At 41.5% G+C, this 25566-nt stretch overlaps 1 protein-coding gene across 3 annotated transcripts in view; it reads left to right on the top strand.

Moving 5' to 3' along the window:
- The window catches only part of adamts6 (ADAM metallopeptidase with thrombospondin type 1 motif, 6), a 57814-nt gene that overhangs the window by 709 nt on the left and 31539 nt on the right, over positions 1–25566 (top strand). For 2 of the 3 annotated variants that reach the window (XM_079656944.1, XM_079656942.1), the window contains exons 2-13: positions 1114–1531; positions 1784–2172; positions 4049–4223; positions 4851–5074; positions 5687–5770; positions 6714–6859; positions 9840–9883; positions 12691–12796; positions 14015–14161; positions 18441–18582; positions 22027–22134; positions 24814–24959. In XM_079656944.1, coding sequence (XP_079513070.1) covers positions 1432–1531; positions 1784–2172; positions 4049–4223; positions 4851–5074; positions 5687–5770; positions 6714–6859; positions 9840–9883; positions 12691–12796; positions 14015–14161; positions 18441–18582; positions 22027–22134; positions 24814–24959 — 1811 coding nt within the window. In that variant the 5' untranslated portion in view covers positions 1114–1431. Of the gene's footprint in view, positions 1–766; positions 1532–1783; positions 2173–4048; positions 4224–4850; positions 5075–5686; positions 5771–6713; positions 6860–9839; positions 9884–12690; positions 12797–14014; positions 14162–18440; positions 18583–22026; positions 22135–24813; positions 24960–25566 lie in introns of those variants that run through there. The other variant, XM_079656943.1, reaches the window with a different exon arrangement.

Here is a 25566-nt window from a genome sequence, read left to right as displayed (position 1 = left end):
ACAACACCAAGACGTTTCAAAGCGATGTCAGGTGGTTTATTTTGATTTGCAGACGCTTCTGGAGGGTTGTGTTTGAGGTCCCGGTGTATGCATGCGGGCCCGCTGCCAACTGTCTGGGTCAGGGTGGCCAAGAAAGTAGCGCTGTCTGTCTGGAGGGCTGCAGCCTGGAGAGGTCCACACAGAAACCCCGGATCTCTAGAGGCTTGTCATCCGTGTCTGGAGTCACTTCTCTCACCTGAACCCGCTGACGTGTGTTTATAGTAGTCTTAGTTTGCACATGTTGCCGTGAAGCACGTCAGTGAGTAAAAGCACAATCTGCACAAATGATATCATGTCATGTCGACTAGTCGGCACCGTTGACAATGTTTTAAGATGCGTGCATCGGTTTTAATGTGGCTAGAACACTTCACTGTGTACTTGTTTTAAGGCTATTAGTCATTAACCTATACATCCACATGAATATGCAGGAAAAAGGCACAGATCATGGTGCTGAAATAAGTGGTGTTTATGGCAATGTGTTCTTCAAATGGTCAATTAGTCTTGGTGAGTCATGAAACCAACTTAAATAAACTATAAACTTTAATTATAAGATTTTTCTTGAGACAATTATTAGTTCATTAATCAATTAGTCATATTCAAGCTAAAATCCTTGGGGAAAAAAGCTTCTTCCAGATTCATATGAACATATTTTGAAATGTAACAGATTTTTGGACAAAGATTTGGGAAGATCTGGCAAATCTGAATTGACATTTTGTAACATTTGTACAAAATTTCATCTTATCTTCAGATGAATCAATTAGGTTTTTAAAACGTATAGAAATGATGGTGAAAAGCTTGACCCGAGTGGCAAATAGTGCAAAATCTAAGGATGTTCAATTTAAAAAAGGAACAAGCAGCATATCTTTACATTTGTGGAAATGGAAAGCAAGTGCTTTGCCCTGTAAAACACTGAAACGATAAATCAATTATTAGAAACATTGTTGACTCATTTTCTGTCAGGAGATGAATTGATGAATCGACTCATCATGACGGCTGTAGGAGAAACAACAACCTGATTAATCGATAATTCCAGGAGATAATGGGGTTTTAACCTCTGATTGATTTCCTTCACAGGAATGCAGATGGATCGGTCAAGACAAGTTTCCAATATAGAGCTTCCTGTTTGGAGTTACACCTGAGAGTGACTGTGTCTGATGGATTACTGTGTGTTCTACAAGCTGCTGACATGAATCTTGAGGCCAGAGAGATGTGGAAGTGCTCGCCTTCAGGAGAAATCTGAGACCTGGACGAGCCTGCGAGCACGACAAGAACATTCAAGTGAAGGAGACAAACCATGGACTTGTTATGGTGTGGCATCGGACCCATCAGGTCTTTTTAACTCGTTTGTAGCACCCTCTACCCTCCACCCCATGTCACATCTTCCCCTGAATTATGGAAATTTTGTGGAAGACGCTGACTTGGACACTGAGCCTGGTGGTGATGGCTGCTTCTGAATTTCAAAGCATCAACAGACTGTCACATAACTCTCAAGGTATGATGTAGACAGGTGGAGAGGAGGGTGATAAATCTGCAATTGTATGTTAATTCTTCTCTTCTTCTACCGGCCTCATTAATACTGACACTGACACTAACCCACTCCACAAACATTATGCATTACATCAAATGCACACCATGTTTTTTTCGTACTGTGAACCATCATACACCAAAGCAACGTACCTGGCAATAAACCCGATCCTGATTCAGATTATCTCATGGCTTTTTCTGTTCTCTCTCCTGTAAAAAGAGGAGTTCCTGTCCTACCTGCAGCACTACCAGTTGACTGTCCCGGTGCGGGTGGATGAGGGCGGAGAGTTCCTGAGCTACACTGTGAAGCACCACCGGCCGGGGAGACGGAGACGGGGGGCGGTGGACCCCATAATGGGACAGATGCCTGCGTTGGACCCGGACCCCCCAGAGTCCCGGCTCTTCTACAGACTGTCCGCCTACGGAAAGCACTTTCACTTAAACCTGACACTCAACCCCCAACTGGTGTCAAAACATTTCACAGTGGAGTATTGGGGCAAAGGAGGGATGGAGTGGCGTCATAACATGGTAGATAACTGTCACTATGTGGGATTCTTGCAAAATCAGCACAGCACGACCAGAGTGGCTCTCAGCAACTGCAAGGGCCTGGTGAGTACAAACTTTATTTTATTATCCCAAGTGACAGAGTTCACACCACTCACCTCAAACAAACCCCTGTCACTAATGTCAGATAATATATACCTAGCCTCTGCTGCTCTCATGTCAGCCAATCTTTCAGACGCAGTGCCAAAGGATTAGACCAATTGTAGTTTGCTTAACAGAAACTTGGCTGGCTTCCACTTGGCACACTGAGTCTGCAGGCAGCTTGGAGCGAGGTGATGCTCATGGAGGGAAAACGTCCTAGTGATCTGTTAGTGATAAGCATCAGGGCTTTTCTTTTGTACTTGTTCTTTAAATACCACCTTTTATCCTCATATTTTAAAAGCCAGCAGTTGGGAGATCACGTTTCTTAAGCTGACGCTTTTAGCGATCTGTTCAAAAATGTGTCCTGATATGACTCCATGTGCTCTGGTCAACAACAAAACTGAGCAGCTCTAACAACATATAATTATCCTGTCTGAGCTTTTAGTCCTCACTGTGTGATTGACAGCTGCTCTTAACTAATCATGAAATTGGAAGCGTTTTAAAAGCTGTTATCCCCCCTTGGTTCAGAATAACTCTAATAAAGGAAAAACTGGCCCGGCTTCTTTTTGGCAAATGTAATCATGTGCAGAATACATTTAGCCAAATGTGTTGTCAACAACTACACAGCGTATCATAAATCGAATTAGTGTTTTCTCTAAAGGCACCAAAAATGGACAAAACTGTGTCTGCACTCTAATGTAATCAGCTGCCTGGATAGTTAGAGATCTTGACATCACACACTGTTAAAACCCTAAATCGAATGTGTTTCTGTGTGCTGATGTGATGTGTGGTTAATTGCTCTCATTGTAAGTTTTACAAAGCCAAGTTGGTGTTTTCTACAAACCCACTTTGAAGGACGTGATAAACCTTTTTTCCAATGTTGGTCTTAATGTAATTAATCGTGAGGGGTTCTTAAATGTAACTGCAGTCTTGTTACTTATGTGTGGTATGTGCTTAAACGTGACCCCATGAAGAGGAGGAGAACACATGTGGGAATATGCTATTTACTCAAAAGCTATTAAAGGTCCAGTGTATATGAGAGGCACCTAGAAGTGAGGTTTCAGCTTTTAACAAATGAATATCTTTCTGCTCACCCTTTCCTCTAAAGAGAGTTGGGGAAGTTCTATGACTTTCAGGCAACCTAAAAACATGAAATGCCTTTGTTAGAGCCAGAACCAGTTTGTCCGTTCTGGCCTATTGTAGAAACATGGCGGTGCAAAATAGCAACTTCATGGAAGATGACTATGTACAGTAGATATGAAAGGCTCACTTTAAGTTAACAAAATTCCTACTCAGGTTTTAATACACTAATGACATCATATTTACAATTATTTTATTCAATTTATGCCAATATTTCACCCTAAATGTTTTCAAATGTAAGAAATTGTCCTTTAGAGCCACAGAATACATTTCAAATCTGTGGACTATGTGTTCAGAGAAAAAGGGAATTGTATGGAATCACATTATATACACAAATTTGACAATTTTTGTATATAATGTGATGAAAACCTGGAAGAGTGTGAAGTTTTCACTCAAATTGAAATTCCAAATCACCAATTTTGATTTTCTCAAAAAAGGGTGACCTGAATCTAATGGCGCCTTTCTAATGACTTGCAATTCCAATTGTATCGCCTCTAAAATGTTCATCGCGTTTTGTCAGAGAACACGGTGTAAACTATTTTCCCTGTTTTAAAATAGGAGTGCATGTATAATAGAATGAAAGCATTCAAAAAGCTAAAAATACAAAAAATGTAAATAGATTTTACCTGCATTTTTCTTTCAACAGTGTTTTGCTTGTGTTTGTAACCTGTTTCTTTCACTGTTCTTTCCCCCAAACAAGCATGGTGTTATAACAACAGAGGAGGAACAGTATTTGATAGAGCCATTAAAGAACATATCCTCCGCCACCTCCGGTGAATGGAACCTGGAAGAAGCACAGCAACATGTTATTTATAAAATGTCTGCCATTCCCTCACCACAAGAGCATAGCCAGGATTTCAGCTGTGGCATTTCAGGTTGGTGAACCTCCATCTGGGTTTGGGCTGTGTGTGGGTGGAACTGACGTAAAGGAATAACTATACATAGCAGGTTAGAGGAAGTGCTGGTTTGGTGCTAGGCCCAGGTTCTGGTAGACATGACCAGGCCTCTTGTGTGCTAAAGTTGCTCCTGGCCTGGAAACCTTTCAACCTGTAGGTGAAAGCCTCATTCCAGTATTCATAAAAAGACCCTTCAGTGCTTAATTTAAAGAGTCCTTGGCCCTGACTTTTATAGAAGCAAAAATCCTATTTAAAGAACCAATAATCATGTTCAGATTCAAACAACTCCAGAAAATTCTGTATCTGCTGAGATATGATGAATTGGAAGAAGAACCAGGTGGATATAGGTATCTGGGCCACGGTCTTATAAGAAACAGTAAAGGCTGTCATCGACAGGAAGCTAGCATGCCCTAACATGTACTATCTTATAGCTTTTTCCCAGAGCATCTGGGTCATAAAGCAAAGGCTTTAGCTGCTAGGTTCAAAGGGGTAGATTCCCTATGTGCATCCAGCATACACAAAACAGCTCTCGCTCAGATAATGCATTATAACTTTTTGATGTTCATAATGCTCTAAAACCTGTCTTTGTCGACATGTTATCCCCAGACCTCAGTAAAAGCAGTGCACCTTGCCAGTTCAGCACACCCTCCCCTGTCCACTCGTCCCCCGCACCCCAAAACGACAGCGAGCAGTCGAACAGCAGCCACCGACAGAGGCGCTCCGTCAGCTCAGAGCGCTTCGTGGAGACGCTTGTGGTTGCCGATAAAATGATGGTCGGTTACCACGGACGCAAAGACATTGAGCACTACATCTTGTCCGTAATGAATATTGTAAGTTTGATCCTACTTTTTGGTCATTTTGTTTTTGATCAAACATTTCCTCCATTGTTACCAGTATAGATTTACCATTGGTGGAATGTTGAGTGAAACTGGATATGGACTTTACTTAAGAACAACATTGAGCTGACTAATCCCTCCACTTTTATCTGACAGCTTTAGTTGCTTTTCAGATTACATTTCTTTATATTCTTCCTTTCTTAGGAGTTAAAATCGGACAGCCTGTACAATGCAACAAAAACATGCAACAACACATAATAACACATATTGCAGAATTAATATCTATCCAAACACATCATATATAATAAAACACTGGCAGAAAACATTTTACTGCACAATAAGAACTTTTACTTTTGATAGTGTAAGTACATTTTTCTGTAACATCATTTTTCCTATGAAAGGTTTTGAGTTAGGGGCCTTTACCTGTAGTTGAGTATTTTTATACTTTTCAAACTTTTACTGAAGAAAAGGATCTGAATACTTCCTCCACCACTCTAGATGTCTATAGTAATGTGATACGGTGCCTGGTGGTTGATAAAGTTAGATGTTGTGTCATATGGACACAATTGTCTGACTTTGTGTCTTTTCTTCTTTTCTGGAGGTCAGGTTGCCAAACTTTACCGTGATGCCAGTCTAGGAAATGTTGTGAACATTATTGTGACCCGCTTGATTGTTCTGACTGAAGATCAGGTAAGAAAAAACTCAAAGCCTGTCTCATGCCTTTACTGTTTTTCTCATTAATTCCATTTACCTTGAATCATCCATGCAGTATTATCGCGGTTAACATTACCGTGAGGCTTCTTTTGATATCCTCTGTACCTTCACCTGTAGTGAGTGTACAACTGATATGCTTAGCGTGAGTGAGCTGCAGTATTTTATGTGTTTGAAGGGGAGACTATTCACCATATGGCCACCACTTCAGATGAAAGATGTGCTCAGACATATTCCCTCAGGGAGTCTCGATTTAGGATTCTTACATGCAATGTACATGTGCTCGCATATGTGATGGGAGTGCCTTCCTGGCATCTGTTTTTTTTCCAATGGGTTCATAGCGGCTCTGTACGTAGCATCATGTCCCAAAAAACAAGTTTTAATGTAAAGTGGAGCTGCACGTTTTGCCCATTAGAAGGATATTCTACTTTATATAAAAAATCCAATTGCAAAACAATGACTTTAAGGTGAAATTGAGTATTTCAGTCTTGTTCTGTAATCAATCAGCTAAAATTAGCACAGCTGGCAAAGCAGCAGTTTACTACAGTTGACCCATTACATTACCACAACTTTCTCTACATCTTCTTCCCTTGATAGTCTTTTTGTGTCTCCTGCTTTAAAGTGTTTATCCTACACAATATGATCAGACAGGACGCAACACATTACAGCATTATATAAGCCAAGATGGCATGAGATGAAGTGACAGGATACAAAACCACATAATGCAATTTGATGAAGAACACAACAAAATGATATGACACAATACAAATTGTTACTATACATACAAATACGATACCTTACGTTACAATAAGATACTTAAATATGAAATGTGGAAACAAATTGTGGTCTATAGTATGTTTTTCTTTTGTGCTACAGAATCATGTTGCAATGTACTGCATGTGTGTTGTGTTTTCTTTTGCAGCCTAACCTGGAGATTAACCACCATGCTGACAAGTCTCTGGACAGTTTCTGTAAGTGGCAAAAGTCCATCCTGTCCCATCACAGCGACGGCAACAGCATTCCTGAAAACGGGATGGCCCACCATGACAACGCAGTCCTAATCACTCGGTAAGTGTAGGCTCAGATCTCGGACTAAAATTAAGCTCTCACGCCAGTATAATGATCCAGCACGGATTTGTGTACTTTAAAGAGTGGTTACTTTCAGAGTAAGTAGCACTTAGTTCCTCATTTGAGCAAATAGGTTGCAGGTTACTTTCTGTGCTTTTAAAGTTGTGGAGTCACCAGCCAGATTATGTGTTTGTGTTTAATAAGAGAGGTGGCCAGCAGTTTCAGTACTAAACCCTCCCAATGTCCAGTTCTTGTGCAAAAATGTTACCTGTAAGTGTTAACGCTTACTGGAATAAAGTCCTGAAAACTATGAGCTGTTACAGAATAACTGTACCTGTCATACTGCAATTTACGTTGTGGGTGTTGCCATAAAACAGCAAAACTCTGTCATTACCTGGAATAGGCTTGAACTGTTTGGCCACATTACCTAGCAACTCAAATATATATATATATATATCTACCCCCCACATACACAGGTTTGTCTAAAGAGGGCATTTTGTGATTGACATGGGCTTACGCCAAGGTTATTGACTCTCTTGGCTTTGTACAAAACAGCCGTTCTATCATTAGTGTGCTTTTGCTTGTTTGTCTGTCAGTTGAGGTTCTCCAGCTCCTTTTGCTCCATTTTTATTGGTGTTTTTTAGCTTCACTTAGCACTTACACCAAAGGCTGTGTAGTAGATTCACGATGTTTATCTCTTTGAGAGGTGATACATGTGTATCACTCTTTCAAGATACCAAACATCTCATTAAACCGGTCTGTAACTCATAAACCTACAAACTTATCCATTTATGTTTAACAAGGTTGAACTACATAATAAACATCCCAAACTGCGCCACCCATGATGAAATAAAGAAAACCAGCAGCAGTATAGACCTGCAGAATTAGACATATCAATCACATATTCTGCAAGTTAGTAGTTTAAGTTGCATGATGCAATTTTGGGCATGTGATAGTCGAACAAATTACGAAACAAGCCCTTTAAAGTTTGTATACCCACATTACAAGCTAGTAAATTACTACTTTAATATCTAGAAGGCAACATTATCATCACAGAAGAGGTATGTTTCTGGAAACCTGAAACATGTAAATTCAATAATACTTTTATTTGATCTCTGTTTTGGTCTCAAACAACAAGCTTACTAAGTGTTGCACTGTGGATAACATTTTCTGTCGTTTGGTGCTGAAAAGGTAACGTTTTATCAGAGTTGGTTTGCCTCAAACAGCCCCCCTGCTACTGCTGGAAAACCGATGAAGGAGAGACACGACTATATTTAGTCTCAGCCATACTCTGTGTTTAGCGCTAATTAACAAGTTTGAGCTAAAATGCTGTATAATTAGCATGCTTACATTAGCATTTAGTTGCTAGCATCGCAACTACTAAAACTATATTACCAAGACTCGGTTTATGTTATAATTTATTATGTTTTAGTGAACGCATAGTAGACTACATGTGTTTGAATATATAAAACCCTCAAAACAGCAGCTTAAAATAAGGGGGGACATTTAGTTTAGCTTATTCTATATAGGTGGAATGTTGTCAGTTTGTAAGCTAATATTGCTTAAGCTAATATAGCTTCATATAAGCTTCATACGTGCATTGCAGGGCTATTTCTGTATGATGAAATACTGGTAAAAGAGAGCAAAATGAGGATAGAGATAATGAAATAAAAAGCTGTGGGGAGGAGGCAACAGCTGAGCTCAGAGATGCTAACATTGGAGATTATAAATATTATAAATAGCTGATGGTAGACACCAGGAAGCCCTCATTAACCACCATGTCTGGAGGAGCAGTCCCACATTCCGTACAAAGGTGGAATGCACCTAAAAATGGTACAGTATTATTTTTAAGATGGTAGATGCTTGCAGTGCTCACAACGTTTATTTAATTTATACTTTTATACTTTTGGATTATTATGATTAGCCTATTTCTTGATATTTTTAAAGTAAATATTCCACCTGCTCAAGCTTCTCTTTTGTAAGGCTTCTGTTTTATGTCATTGTAAACTCAATATATTTTGTTTTTGAAGTATTGGTCGGATAATGGGATAATATTATTATGATAGGGATTTAGACTTTCATTGTCTGTTGTTATAACCAGGCTCACAGGAAGCAAACATTGTCCCTGCAGCTATGTGTCAGAAAATTCCACTACTACTACCTCCTCGTGATCTCTGATCACCTCTTCTGCAGAGGTTCACCAGCAGGACACACAAAACCCCTTTCATTGAGATATTTCACAGTTTTTAAAGTGACCTTCGTAGCAATGTTGCTTTTGTCAGTTTCTGCGTCAGAAAGCATTTTGAGGCTGCCTTGTTTGGAATGTGGCCTGTCGCTTTCAAAACAAAACACAGAGGGAAATTAGGGAAATAAATCAAAACAAATAGATGTCCTAAACCAGGTCACGATTGTACTTCTTTGGTTTGGAGCTGCTCCACTGGGGAGGGGGGAAGAGAGAGAGATGGGGAGAAGGGGGAGAGAAAAAGGAGTTTACGGGGAGTGAGGGGAAGGAGAATGAAATTACATTTTCTGTGCCCTTGGTTTTAATAGATTAAAAGCTTTAGGAATGATTGGATATTTCATTTGAAATGTATGATGTGGCTCAGAGTGTTCTGGCCTCTATTGGATTACCTGTATGTGAGTTACAGGGGTTAACAGCGGGGACACAGCATGAGCAAAGCCTTTCACTTTGTTCTCATTCACGTCTGAGCACTGTGTGTTAGCTAAGTGACATTTCCCTGAAGGCTAAATGCTATAGATGGAGCAGTGAACCAGGTGTTTTCTACAACTGAACCTGTCACAACTTCATTATATGCTATTGTTATGCTAAAGGTTGAGATTATATCTCGCCAGACTGTGATTACACATTGAAAGAATGGGATGGCAAAGAGCCAGTGGAAGAAAATACTGTATATGTTGAAAAAAGTATAGAGTTAATTTAATCGTTTGTGTTCTTTTTCTTTTTTTCACCCGCCTTTAGGTATGACATCTGCACGTACAAGAACAAACCCTGCGGAACCCTAGGTGAGTGGACTAAGGCAGAGTAACATTAATGTATATCAACATGGGTTTTCTTGCCAAATTGGTAATCTTAGCTGATGTTGACTCTATGATTCTCTGGATTAGGACTTCAATCTTCTCCTTTCCCCCCAGAGAGGTTTTCGTTTTCACGTTCAGCCTTCAACGTGTCCTCAGACAAACCTTATTTAACAACCTTCGCAGTCTCCTTTAGAAGAACACCAGACGGCTCCTGTGAGACATAATGAGAAGGATGTTTTCACTTGTGTTATTATAGCTCCTCCACTGGGGGTTGAGGGAGAAAGGAGAAGGTATGTGTTGGGAAACCGAGGAGGGAGACTCGAGGTGGGGGAGGAGGGATAAAGAGGAGAGTAGTGACAGAAGGAGGAGATGGAGAAGTAGAGGAGGAGTTGAAAGGAAAATGGAAGGGGAAAAGGACAATTATGGGGAGTGTTAGAGTATGCAGGAGGGAGATAAAATGCGATATGCTGGTTGTGATGGTATTGGGGGTGGGAAAAAGGACAGCAAGCAGTGACAGAAACTCCCCCCCCCTCCCTCCTCCACCTCTCTATCCCCTCCAACCCCTTCACCCAGCTTCTCTCACCATCTTATCTTTGCTAAGGCCCCGCAGGCACCACAGTATATCTTGGAGGTAATATTGTGACCTCAGGGGTGGTTTGACAGATTGACCGCATTCGTCACATTCCCCGGTCGCTTTAATTGCACTGGCATCTGCTTGGCTTCCTCGTTGTCTAAACCCCCCCTCCCCTAACCTCCTCCTCCTCCTCCCCACCTCCTCTCCTCTTTGGGATCATGCTCCCAGGTCAGATCGCTGGCCTTTAGGGTCGCCGTGTAATCACGGGCCTAAAGATAATGCAGAGTCCACCCCGGTGTTAAGAAAACAACTTACAATGCAGGGTGTGTGTGTTTGGCTCACCCCTCGACACACACACACACACACACACACACACACACACACACACACACACACACACACACACACACACACACACACACACACACACACACACACACACACACACACACACACTACTCTCTCTCACACAAACATTCTTAAACTAATCGTAGAGTAGCCACCCTCCTTCCTTCCCTCCCTCGCCTCCTTTCTTCACCTTGAGGCTCCCTCTTTCCCTGCAGTAATGGTTTCAGTGGCCTCCTGATTTGCGAGTCTATTCTTGTTTAGCCTCTTAGTAAAGAGGATACAAAAGCCATGCCACTTTTAGCAGAGAGGCAGGGAGTTCGTGCAAACTATACCGGAAAATCTGAAGCAGCGCTGACCACCAAAACATGATTTACGCAGGTTACTCTCAAGTGCGAATGCAGGTGTGTCCCATCTATCAGCATCACACTTAGACTGCAGAGTCTTTCCTGTCTGTGCATGGAAAACTAAATTCAGAGCTTCGTATGAATTTAAACGGTCACTTAGCCCTTGTTGGATTGAGCATTTCAGTTTTAGGTGAATTTGTCTAGGATAAGAGATATCGGTCTCATCATAAACAGGGAGGAGTGCACAGTAAATGCTTTTCCATCCACTTGGTTTTATGCATTTTTATAAATAAATAAAAACCTGAGTCTAGATACTGTAGTAGTGGATAGATAAACGTGACTAGTAAAATGTAGGGATTATCCAGTTTATCAGAGACACTATTCAGAAAGAAAAGTTGTTTGTAAATGTTGTATTTCTGTGTTTTATGAGATTTGAGCATCAAAATAGAAATCCCATTTACCTCCACTGTATCGGGAAATGACGCCGATTTTAGAATATCTTGACTCCTGAGCAAAGAACACTAAAACGGCCTATTAGGTAAGAAAAAACTACCAATAAGCACGTTTTCTAACTTATGTAAAGAATTGTTATAGTGCCCCCTCTTAACTTCAACTTCATCTCAAAAACATTTGAAAACCACTTAATTAAAATGGTCAGTCCTTCCCTCACAATATCTGCATCCCCCACAAAAATACTCACACACACAACTGCTTTGCGCTGTCATATGATCCACTCTCCAGTCACCTGTAGATGTAATCTGTGAAGAATGGCCTCCTGTCTCCCTATCTGACCTGTCAGGCTTTAGGAAAAAAGGACTTGCGACACCTGGATTGTGGAGCAGTTTCAACTCTAAACACCCTCTCCTCCTCTCCCTTTCTCTTTCCCCTCTCTCTCGTTCTCCAACTCCGGTTTAGAAATGAGGAAAACATCTATATTTTCTGACAGGTTTCTGGTGGGGCACGGTGTTGGTGAAGGGGTCCTTATATTCCCTTCCTTGGCTCGCTTTAGCCGATCCCTTGTTACATGAATGTATAAATCTAACCCTTGTCTAGACATTTTCCAGCAGTTGCTGTAGTTTGCAAGGAATACAAAAAAAAAGAAGGTCTAGCCAGTGATGCTAAACTCAACTCCCACCGGTGCACAGGAGATCGTACGTGTGGAATCCCATTTTTATGACCGTGACTCCTAAGAATGCTTATGCTTTGTCTTGACCTTGTGTGTGTGTGTGTGTGTGTGTGTGTGTGTGTGTGTGTGTGTGTGTGTGTGTGTGTGTGTGTGTGTGTGTGTGTGTGTGTGTGTGTGTGTGTGTGTGTGTGTGTGTGTGTGTGTGTGTGTGTGTGTGTGTGTGTGTGTGTGTGTGTGTGTGTGTGTGTGTGTGTGTGTGTGTGTGTGTGTGTGTGTGTGTGTGTGTGTGTGTGTGTGTGTGTGTGTGTGTGTGTGTGTGTGTGTGTGTGTGTGTGTGTGTGTGTGTGTGTGTGTGTGTGTGTGTGTGTGTGTGTGTGTGTGTGTGTGTGTGTCCGTCCAGGCTTGGCCTCAGTGGCTGGAATGTGCGAGCCCGAGAGGAGTTGCAGCATCAATGAAGACATCGGCCTTGGTTCTGCTTTCACAATTGCGCATGAGATCGGCCACAAGTGAGTTTTAATACTTTTAAGATCCAGATATAAAATCTGATATTACACGCTTATGCAAATGGCAGTGCTGAGTCTCATGCAGGATGAAAAGAGTCATTCTTAAAGATCCTGTGATACAGACATGAAGTGAAACAGCACATTTTTAGAGAGTGTTGCACTTGGTTGCTGCATAAGGAATTTGTTCAGATCATCTTGAAACCTTTTATCATGATTGTGTGCACTCTAATAATTGCTCTTAAGCAAACATTACTTAGTACTTGAGTTTTCCAGACCTGCATGTAGCCTTTTCTTCCCCCTGCAGACGTCTTGAACTGTATCTCCACATATTTCCTCATGCAAATGTCAGTGTCCACATACCTCTGGCTCTTTCTTCCTGAATATAAAGCAAAATAATGATGATGTATTAGTCTACATATCCCTCTCGAGAGAGTTTAGCAAGATGGCGATTTCCTTTATTATGTCTCGTGTCTGCTTCTGTTGTGGGGCAGTTGTAAAAATAGTCTCTGCTTCTAGAGGATGTATAAAAAAAACACACTGCAGCGGGGCTGATTTATTTCCAGAGTAGGGTAAAATGTCATAAACGCCAGCCTTAGAAAAACAGGTTCAGGCTGTGCAATGTGGTCGGGGTTGTTATATACATTAGACCTGATTTGTGCTCCCGGACTGTAAGGAAAAGTAAGCTTTGACATCCTGCTGTAAGGAGAGATTTTCCCTCAAAAGATATCCAGACAGATAAGGTATTTTCTTTTTGTATACATTTTTGAAAGGATTTCTTTTCAGTGCAAAATAAATTATCGAGCAGCTTTTATAACAGACCACAAGGTCAGGAGCTGGGTTTTTGGATCTCTTCTCTTTCTCCGGTGCAGCGATTGATCTAAAGCTCAGCAGAGACTCCCTCCCGGCCTGCTCAGACCTGCAGACGGTGATTGACATGCAGGCATCAAAGTAGTGATTAGACATTTTCATTCCTGCCGAGCTCCAGACAGGGTTTGACCCTTGACTTCTGGCTCCCCTCCGCACAGCTGTTTCAGAGCCACAGAGCTCCATCTTTATAGCCAGGGCCACTAAGGGAGACATCATGCAGAAACAGCACCCTGAACTATCCACCCTCATGCCATCTGTTCACCGCCAAACACAGGGTCACTTTTAGACCCGTGGTTACTGATGATCAGAAAACCCAGCTGAACCTAATTCCACTTTTTATTTTCTGCGTCTCAGTTTTGGGATGAACCACGACGGGATCGGGAATTCCTGCGGTACCAAAGGCCACGAGACAGCCAAGCTAATGGCCGCTCATATAACAGCCAACACCAACCCTTTCTCCTGGTCCGCCTGCAGCAAAGACTACATCACCAGCTTTCTCGAGTAAGTGGATGATGGTTGCTCCCTGTGGGACTGTGTGTGTGTGTGTGTGTGTGTGTGTGTGTGTGTGTGTGTGTGTGTGTGTGTGTGTGTGTGTGTGTGTGTGTGTGTGTGTGTGTGTGTGTGTGTGTGTGTGTGTGTGTGTGTGTGTGTGTGTGTGTGTGTGTGTGTGTGTGTGTGTGTGTGTGTGTGTGTGTGCGCTGTGTGTGCTGTGTGTGTGCGCTGTGTGTGCTGTGTGTGTGTGCAGTATCAGAAAAAGGAGCATGCCTGTTTTCCAGCTCGCTTGCAGCCGCCTCTCTTTGCAACCCGCTGCCACCGGCTTGTGGTGACCCGCTAGGATGTCCTGTAAGCAGGGCCTTCCCCACTTTTTCACATTCATTTCATCACCAAGCCTCCTGCCAGACCTCCTTGTGGCTGTGTGTGATAACCGGGTGCCTTCCACCCCTTGCATCCTCGCACCACAAGGCGGGTGATGTTGGGGCTCATGTGGTGCTCGGTGGTGATGCGGAGACCAGCTGCCTCCAACCACTACTCCGCTGTTTTGTGGATAGGTCAAAGAAAAAAAGAAGCTTTAAGTGCACAAATAAACCAAATCGGAGATGTTTGGCTGAATAGATTTGCTGGCTGAGTTATACCAGCCTGGTATGGTAAAAACAAAAAAGGAGATGTTTTCATAGAAGGCCAGACAAAACATCTGGATCTGGCCTTCAGAGTCTGGCAGTGAACAGATATGTTTGGACATGACAGGAGTGTATTAACTGATTCCTGCTTGCCACTGGTCTATTGAGTTAAAGCTGCTTTTTGAGGAGGTTTCTAAATGAGCTGCTCTAATTTCCCTGAATCTGAGCACCCTTATAACTTTGTAGGACTCGTGAAAATTGTTGCAGCAGAACCAGAAAATATGCATTCTCACTCACCCTGGTCTCACAGACACAGTCTCTAATACATTTGACTTGGGGACTGTTGTTCGCTGTGGATTGAAGAGTGATGCTTCTCCCAAACGGAGCTCTGGGCAGGCTGGTCCACTGCTAACAGCTTCATTGTGTAGGAATAACAATCAGAAAGTGGTCAGGATTATTCCAGCAGAGGAGAAACATGCTGCCATTCTTCTTTATCCTTTAAGCGTGACAGAATTAGGTCAAGGAAGCCTCCTCTTTTCAAAGTCCTCTCACTATTTACCTTGATATTAGACAGCCAATCAATTGGTGATAAAATTTGAATGTGTTTACAGTTTGGTGCCTTCAAGCTGACAAAAATCATTTCAAGCTGATATAACTGCTCTTAAAGAAGTGAGTTAGTTCTACTGACTGCAGAGGTCAGATTTTTAAACAGGGATTTTATTTGTATTTATTTGGAAGTCTTTAAAAGGAACACTTCAATGTAACAGGCTTGAATCAGAGTCTCGCAGCTTGGTATAAGTGCATGCATCTGTGATTGAAATTGCATATTTTATTGCACCAAAGAGCCTATTTATTTAAGCTTTCCAGGGAGGATTTTAGATAGCCGTAGCTGCTTCAAAAACAAAAAGATCCTCCCTTTTCCATTTTTCCGCAACAGCCTTGCAAACAACCTTGTAGTGAAGGAATGGTTGGATGCGCTGCAAGTCTACGATGTGTGTGTCTGTTTGTGTGTGTGTGTATTGATGTTTAGTCAGCGAGGCCTTCCAAGACGCCGATAATAGCTGTTGTGGTTGTCAAATGATGTTTCCGGCTGAAAGCTGTTAAAGGAGGGTTCATGAACAACACTTGTGACAGAGATGACAGTAACATGTGCCAGTTTCCAGCCGGGACACAAAGAGACGCTTCTCTGCTGCTGCGCCGGGTTTCTGTCCAGCGCTGGCTCCAGTATATATGAGGATGACCAGAGCAAACAAAAAGACAAAGTTGTTTTTTATTTCTTGTTTTCTCAGCAGAATAAACCTCTGCTTAGCTTATATTTATAGCACTATAAGTATCAGACTGTTTCTTGAGGTTTTTGTATTCATTTAGTATTTTATTGCCTTTTCCTTTTATGTTTCTTACAAAAGGGTTCTGTCTGTAAACTCCAATTATCCTCCCTTTCTCTCCCTCCATCAGAGTTTTGGATATCACACACGCTTCTCCTAGCCAAGTAAACAACTTTGGCTGTCGTGCTGGCCTAGATTTTACCGTCTTGCTAAATCAATATGCGCTGCTTTGTTTGGGCCTTTTAGCAGTGGTTTATGAATGCACTCACAGTTCAGTCAAAGTTTATCCTCCTAAGTCTTTACGCCAGTTTGTTATAAATGTTAAAAGACAGGCTGTTTGGGTTTATTAAACTCTCAGAGACCACATATGATCTATTAAGTTTCATATTAGATTTATGTGGCTTGTGCCTTGTGATAATTGTTAGGTTAGTCTGATTTAATCATGCTGATGGGTGGACACACTCAGCATGGCTAATTTCTACATAAACGACCGGTGTCAGAGTTCGGGGATTGCTGATGTTCTCGCTTATTAGAGGATATTTCCGCTCAGCATAATGAATTTGGCCGAATCCACCGGACAGGAAGCCATTACGACCATGTCAAATAATAGCTTCTATGTTTAAACTTTGACTATTTTGTCCCTTTCCAAACCAATAAATAGAGAGGCTTGCCCTTAGTGCACAGGGAGTCGGGGCCTCAGAGACCCACTTGTGTCTCTTTCTCCATGATGAGAGGGTCTTCCGGGGAACAAGAGCCAAGAAATGGGATTATTCTATACTGGAGGACAAAGAGGGTCAAAAAGGAATAATTAATTCTACTAAAATACTGTTTTATATTTACTACACTGGGATAAAAAAAAAAAAACAATATGTAGAAGATCTCTTAAAAAAAAAAGCTGGTGGAACAAAATCCTGAGGTAAAGCAGAGAAGGAAACATTTGTCCTCTTAATTAGCTCTGGAAATTACATTAAAGGCTCAGTCTAGCCATTTTTAAATGGTATGTTCAGCCAAGCAGATTGATTTAATTTGATAGTTTTTAAGATAAAAACCCCTAAAATTAAGACCTTCTTCCCAGGACAGCTGGTGTACTGAATGTTTCTTCGTGGTGCTCAGTGTAATAAAAACATTTTTTATTTCAGAATCAGTTGCACAAAACCAACCATTTTTGTAGGGTCTATTTGTTCGGAAATTATTGAAAAACAGCTATTACTTAAACAAATCAGCTGAGCTAGAATTTTTTTGGGAAGTGTAGAGAATGTACTAAGTAGTATATACTTTCAAATCTATCAGCTCGGCCATATATCACTGCAGGTATGTGGTCAAATATGTGATTTTGCAGTTTTGTGTGGACCAGCCGTTCAATGTTTAAGTTTCTGTCTTCTTCACTGCTGCATTGTGGGTCCAAGCTGCATTCAATCATAACGCCTAGCTCTACATTATTGTTGTCACTAGGCCCACTTTTACTTTCGCTGGATGGGAGGCATTCCTCTGAATTTTGCAGCTGCCACATCTGGAAAGAACACAGTGTTATAGTAAATATTGTAGTAGCATTTAGCCTAGAGTGTATTCTATGACTCAGGCAGAAGCAAGCATATCTCTGTTTGTTTATTGGCACTTGCCTTTGGTATGATTTGAATGTCATACAAGTGGGCTAAAGGTCAACAGATTAATACTACATTTGATTGTCTGACCTCAAAGATAGGGCGATAAAAGCATACACACAGCTCAGCATCTCATCCCAGGATTAACAGACACACAATGCAAAGAAACAACTGTGTGTATTTATTTTTAAATTACTAAAATACAAATCAGCCAAGTGTGTTTTTTCCCTGCAAGTTCTTTGTGAGCGCACACATTTCGATCGGACAAACAGACTAAACATACTCCGAGCCCCTGACATATGACCCATAGCTCACTCCAGATTGTTCTCTTCCTCTCCCTGCTCTGTTATTCTATTGACTCTGCCGTGGATTCAATATATGAATAGTGGAGGACAGAGCCATATAATCAGAGAAGGCTGCTCTTTAAGCTCGGTCCTCTTTGCCTGTGGTAAAATGTCTCTGCATGTGCTTTAACACTCCGTTTGATAAGGAGGTGTTGATGTGTGATATCAACATCAACTACATGTCATTTGAGATTTGAGACATGCTACCTACAATTGTAATTTGGTGGTAAAATAAAATGAGTCGAGCAACACCAGCCAAGGTCTTAAAGAAACGAGGAGGAGGGGGGGCTTTAATCATTCAATCTTGGATTTTCTAGCTCTGCCATCAGCCAAGTGTAGAAAGGTTTCTTTGTGTAAGAAACAATCCTATTGTAGGTTTGTTTTTTTGACAGCTCAGGTCGGGGGACGTGTCTGGACAATGAACCTCTGAAACGAGACTTCCTGTACCCAACAGTGGCCCCTGGGCAGGTGTACGATGCAGACGAGCAGTGTCGCTTCCAGTACGGAACCTCCTCACGCCAGTGCAAGTATGGGGTAAGAAACCAGCATCTGTCTTCTTGTCTTCCTCTTACTCACCCAAAGGATCCCTGTCTTATGTTTGAACTGCTCATTTAGTTTTAGTTTTTATAAGTTAACAATATTACTTTAGCATCTCCAATACACATTGAACTTGGAAAGTAAATTGGACATAAATGAATGTATTAATCTGATATGTATATGATGTTGCAAATGAGTTATTTTTACCTGCGTGGGATGAACTGAAGTTAGGAGTCTTCTCAAAGGTTAGAGCAAAATGGCCAAAATATGTGTTTTTAAAACGTTCTTTTTATCATGCACCTTTGAGATAGAAAACACATCTGGTATCCCATTGTGAGCTCCATTGCTTAAAAAACTAAAACAAAATGATGTAATGTGACCAAATTAGGTTTTATTGCCATTTTTCCCTCCAATAACTTTCTAAATGTAAAGACACTTATGAAATGGATCAAAGCGCTGCACATTTTTGTGTAAAGAAGTCATATATAAATTAAAACCGAATGCAAAACAAAAGCATCTGAAACAACAAGTTCCATTTTAATTTCCGTTATTTCTCACATGTTGAATAAGAGGTGTCTATGTGCAGTCACAGCATGTTCAGTCCTCACTGAGATGAACTCTTCAAGTTCATATTTCCTCCTTGAGGTTAATGGGGGATAAACATTAGGGGAAGATAATAGTTTTATTATTGTCTGAAGACAAGAGCTGGTTTAGAGGTGTCTTTCCACACGTTGCCCTATTCTTCTTATTAATCTATAAACGCCCCGGACAGAGAGATGAAGGATTGAAGTCAACACTTCTCTCATCTTTAAGTCTGTGAGGATAATGATTCATCCCCCATGCCAGAGTCATGAGAAAACCGCACTTCATAAATGACACAGGCAATGAAAGATGAGAAACAGCCACACGGTAAAATAAGCGGTCAAAAGAATCCTCGAAGATTTAATGAACAATAACGTGATATTGTTTAGCGTTACGTAAATATTGGAAAAAGAGAATGTAGATTAGCTGAGATCATGAGGTTATTTCATTTCATTGAAAGACAGCAGATTATAACAGGCCCCAAATCAAGCCCTGTTATTTTGGTTTCTAAGCTCATAATTGTGGTTTTAGATCAGCATGAAAGACGAACATTTATGAGCGGATTGGATTCCAGCACGATTCCACAGACTAGATTGGAGTTTTTCATCTGACAATCAGATCTATTTCATACAGCATCTGTGAAAGAGATGCCCTCAGCGACGGCTCTCAGGACAGACGTGACCACAGAAATGGATAAAAAGTCTAATGAGTGGAAGAGTCTGGTTTCTAAAGCCAAGGCTCAGCTCTAACCTGCTGAACTCCTCCACATTTGGATGGAGATGTGTTGTATTTCGTTATCGTTTTGTACTGTGAAAGAACACAGTGATGGGAAACCAGGGAAGGTTTAGTCAGAGTATATCAAAGTTTATCTTTAATATTACGATAAATAATGTCATATTGTAGTTTTAGTATTTCACTAGTAAAACATGTTGGGCTTAGACTGTCTGATAACAAAGTGATTTGTTATTTTTGTATGTCCAAACTCTGAAATGCCTGCCACAAATCTGCACCATATTCATTTATCTTCAGGACAGGATGGGAACTCAGAGCACACATGACAAGTTACTTCACTGAGCGGTACAAAGAATGATACCATTCATAACTTCATTTGCATACAACAAAATATCAAGAAAAGCGCGTTAAGACTTGTTCAGGACTTGAAACTGCGAGTTTAGGACTTAGAGTTTTTTGTGAAAACATGGATATTTAAAATGGTTTCGGTCAACTTGTTATACTTTTGAGTTTGACCATGACCATGTGGCTGTTTACTCAAACAATAAGATGTTAGGCTTTTAGTGCTAATTGGTAAATGTAAGCATGCTAAACTAAGAACAGTCTGGATGTAGACTTTTTTTTTCTGTCTAATTTTAAAATGTATCGAACCTCTATGATAATTGGTCATAATTGAGTTGCTCACAAATCAAACAAAAATGTATATTGCTTTGTATTTAGGGGCCATTGCCAAAAGAGATTGTAAACCACTCATGTCGAGTAAAACAACAGCAATATTTCACTGAATATGGCCAACGAAACCTTTGCGGCGGTTGAACTAAATTCAAAACTTTTAAAGAACCGCGGGGATTTCACAGACATAAAACCACAGTGTGAGCCTGTGTCAGAGGTGGGAAAAGAAACACATAGGTCCAGAGAGGAAGTTATGGTGATTGATTGCGTTAATTTGGTTCCAATGACCACTTCCTACTTCAGTTAGTGCCCCGAGATACCAACACAGACAGGTCAGCTGCGTGACACTGGAAGGTATGAAAAACAAAGAACATTTGATGGCTATATTAGCAAGGCCCTCACCGAGTGCCCTTGCCCTTTTTTTATCGTCGGCTTGTTCTCACGTTGCGTAAATCCATTCGGCGCACATCCACGTTCGTTAAAACCCGGGACGCTAACCTTTCAGCCGGTGGAGATAGTGAATGGAGCAGCGGGCGGCTTATTGAAACCAGCTGGTAGAGGAGAGCCGCTGCAACCAGAGAGTGGCAGTTTGCCGCTTTGTTTAATCTGGATAGGCTCAGGGAGCGTCGGGGCCGTGGCATATTTACTGACCCCGGGGGTCACGATCTATGCGCTGGGTCATAACTCTTTTTCATGAGCCTGCTCTTCTGCCGTACATAATTGTCCTGTAAAAGCCTTTGAAGACGAGACACGGGGGCGTCCCAGCTCGGTTTAATGGGAAATCTAATGCGAGGTTGTGCAGAGCAGTCCTTGTAACATGTGTTCTCTTTATGGTTTTATTTATTCGGGGTCAACTTTGTGCTGTCTACCCACTATCTCTCTTTCTCACACACACACTCCCTTCCTTTAGTAATCTAAATGGATTCTCCTTATGCTCTAGACTTAAGGAGGAGAAGACGGGGATGTTTACTCAGACCACTCAGTAATACTAAAGATATTTGTTGGACCTACAAGTCTTCTTTATCTAAGACTTGGGAGGCCTATTGCTCATTCTTGATTTCCCCTAAGCAGCAGAAATGTGATTTCTTGAACTGATGTCACGGTCCCGTGTGGTCTTGAGGTGAACGTGAGCAAACGTTAGTCATGGTGTTGATCCAGCTGACTCTTCATTTCTCATAAGAGAACATTAAGAGCACCCAATGACCCTCGGCGTATTGCTCAATATGTACGATGATCCAAAATATATGAGCTCTTAAAGTTGGATGCCTCTCATCAACTCACCTGGTTTGATCTTGAATCAAGTAGATTTATAGATAGTTTTGTTCCTACTTCTCCGTCAGAGTGGAGAAGAAACCACCAAAGGCTACTGACAAATCATTCCCTTAATCAGCGATCCACCCCCCGGTTTACTGAATTGATTTATTCTGACCAACTTGCTTTTGCCTTCTTTCCTAGGAAGTGTGTAGAGAGCTCTGGTGCCTTAGCAAAAGCAACCGCTGTGTAACCAACAGTATCCCTGCTGCGGAGGGGACCCTGTGCCAGACTGGAAGCATTGATAAAGGGGTAAGTCATCGAATATTCTTCCAAATTACCAGAGAATAACTCATTTTGGAAAAACACATTTTCTCACTTAATCCTAGTGGTTTCGTGGGCGGTTTAAGATATTCTTCAAACACACTGCTAGATCAGGAGGAGGATGAGTAAGAGATGTTTTTCCAAACTGACAGCCACACACTCACCTCTGACCTATGATATCTCTCCCAGCTACTGCAACCCAGACGTTAACAGTCAAGTTCGCTTTGATATGATGAACTTGGTTAGCTTTGCATCATCAATCATTTAAATGATTACATTTCCCCCCCGTCACCCAGGTCAAGACGGGTCATCAAAATGTGTTTTTGTTTTACGGGAGGAGAAAAGAGAGGAATTTTGAAATATATTTTCTTATACTTGACAATTAACCCAGCGGCATCGTCATTAGGATTTTTTGTTTTTTGTGAGTGAATGATAGCACTTCTTTTTGAAATGTAAACATTTTAGGTTCCCTTGATTCTCTGGATAATTCACATGCGTAAGTTACATTCCAAAAAGAACTTTACAGTGGTTCTACTTACCACACGAAGGAATAGTCCTTGTGGATCTGTTACTAGACCTAAATCTGTGTTTTATTTAGAGTAATTGAGATTTAGTATCTGAAAAGACATGTTGCTGTGATTTATTTATTCAATGCAGTCAGCACCACAAACTAATTCCATTAACCTATAATATATTTTGGTTGAGGCAAAAACAGAGGGTTTTTCAGAAAGAACGTTTAATTAAGTGTGAAAATCATATGCATACCTTTTTTATTTTATACCTTTTGATCTGTAATGAGCACATCAATAACCTCCTCTGTGTGCAGACATGAGCCTCTGATAGTGGTACCTCACTGCCTCAAAGTTTATGTATTCCTCTCTGGGATGGGGCTAACACTCACAAAAAACACACATGCTAGCAGGCCAAGCTTTAGGTCATCAGCCCACTCTTGATGCCAGCCAGGTTAGGGGAGACAGTTTTAACACGGATTACGGCAGCCATTGTCACCGGATGGTCCGAGGTCTAAAAGGGAAGAATAGCAGAGTGTCACGAGCTGTCACCCGCGATTACCATTAGCTCAGTGGAGCCTTTGAGGGCCGGGGCCCACGGACAGGGTCCTGGACAACACAGGGGGCCCCAGGTTGAGCCGGGGGGGCTTTGAATCAGCTTTTGGAGCAGCTTTAGAAGAGCCAGTGGCATACCGTGTCTGCCCCTGCCCGGGGAGAGCTTCAAAGGAATATGAATGTCAGCCATTTCTCACCCAGCGTGTAATGGAGAGAGGCCCTTCCACCAGGAGCAGGGAGAGAGGCTGGGGGAGAGGGCAGAGGGAGGCGGGAGAGGGGCAGAAACTGACCAACTGAGAGGAGTTTTCTGTATGTTTAAATGGACTCACAGATAAACAGTTTGCTCGACTTCATCTCCGCTCCCCCTCTGTGTTTCTATCAGGATGTTTCCCTCAATACATCTCTCCTCTCTCCTCTCCCACTAATAATCTTGTTTAAAGAGCATCTCAGGATGGGAATGAGTGAGTCAGAGAGGGACACACAGCCCTTACCTTATCTGTCCCAGCCTCTGAGTTATTAACCCACTGACACAGTTGAAAGACAAAGGGACGTCTCTAAACCTCTCTTCCCTCTGGAGCTGTGAACAGCTTAGCACGAGGATTAAAACACTCCTGATCAGCACACATACTGCTGTACATCCCTCACCTGCCTCTGAAAGCTCCTCACAGCACTCTGGAAACAAGAACACAAAGACATGTCACTAGAAGAAGCTGTTCTGTTTATTCAACTTGTAATCAAATAATTGTTAAGGTAATAATGTGTTCAAGAGGATTATAAGAACACATTTTGTTAGACAAAACAAATAAACAAATTAAAGGGGCCCTATTATGCTTTTGGGGGTTTTCCCTTTCCTGTAGTGTGTTATGCAGTAGTTTTTTAAATGGTCTGCAAAGGCTTACATCCCTGTGTTCCTCTCCCACAAACCTCCCCCCTGCCTTAAATGCCTCCATTGTTCTCCTTTGTTTACTTCTGCGACATAGTGACATCACACGTTTGAATACTACCACCAGCAGCTAAGTAAGGCTCTAGCAGCAAAGCAATTGTATTGATTTGAGCAAGTGCTTGTTAAATGACATTTGTGTTCTCATTTTTAATCATTTCCATTTTGGAGTGAGCTAATAAGTACTTCTCAGATGTTGAATTATTCCTTTAATGTTAAAATGGATTTACCCTGAGTTGAGTCACATTACATATACAACAAATAACCTCAACGAGGAGGAAACCAGGTCAGCAATAACCCATACAAAATGACAGGTAAGAGAGGAGAAATAACAGGACTAATACGGAAATGAATTATAGGGTGAGTAATATTGTAATCACAAGTTAGTGTGTGTTTCTAAAGCAAGGCAGAGGGAGAGCGTTTGTTATTGAAGGAGGACTGTTTAGTCTACAGTTCATTGTACACAGATGCACATTGATTTATCATGATGTCAAACTTTATACAACTGTAGAACTGACACTGCAGTATTCTTTGTTGTAATAATGTTATTGTGACTCAAAAGCAATCGTGTCTAAAATGTGTCTCACATTTTGGATAAGATTCAACTCGACTGCATGATAACTTAACTTTCCTTCTCTCTTTCCTCTGCGTTTCTGCTCGCAGTGGTGCTACCAGGGGGAGTGTGTGGTGTTCGGTACCTGGCCTCAGAGTGTGGACGGAGGCTGGGGGCCCTGGTCCTCGTGGGGGGAGTGCAGCAGGACCTGTGGGGGCGGTGTTTCCTCCTCCATGAGGCACTGTGACAGCCCAGCGTAAGTAGGCAAAGTAAGCCGCAGCAAGCTGAACACACACATCCAGGTCCTGCCTACAGGTGTGTGTGTGTGTGTGTGTGTGTGTGTGTGTGTGTGTGTGTGTGTGTGTGCGTGTGTGTGTGTGTGTGTGTGTGTGTGTGTGTGTGTGTGTGTGTGTGTGTGTGTGTGTGTGTGTGTGTGTGTGTGTGTGTGTGTGTGTGTGTGTGTGTGTGTGTGTGTGTGTGTGTGTGTGTGTGTGTGTGTGTGTGTGTGTGTGTGTGTGTGTGTGTGTGTGTGTGAATGAATGTATCTTGTATTTGAAAGGGATAAGAGAGGCATAATAGTAGCAAAGGGATAAATGCCACTTTCCATAGAAAGAATTGCGTTTTTGTTAAAAATATATTTTTGCTAGATTTTTGTTGTCAACTGCAACAGGATGTAACAAAGCATTGTGTAAATAAATGCCACTTCAGTTTTGCCTTTTCTTATACAGGACAATGGTGGAATACTTTAAAGTCAAACAGGAAGTGAGGCGTTTATTTTTTATAATTAAATAAATGTGGTGTGTTTCCTGTTGAAATAGGTCAGTTAGTGGTCAATAATAAGTGTAAATTGATGATCCACTGAG

Source organism: Notothenia rossii (genome assembly GCF_949606895.1).
Source record: "Notothenia rossii genome assembly, chromosome: 11".
NCBI classification, from domain to species: Eukaryota; Metazoa; Chordata; class Actinopteri; order Perciformes; family Nototheniidae; genus Notothenia; species Notothenia rossii.
This window is presented reverse-complemented; position numbering and strand designations above follow the sequence as displayed.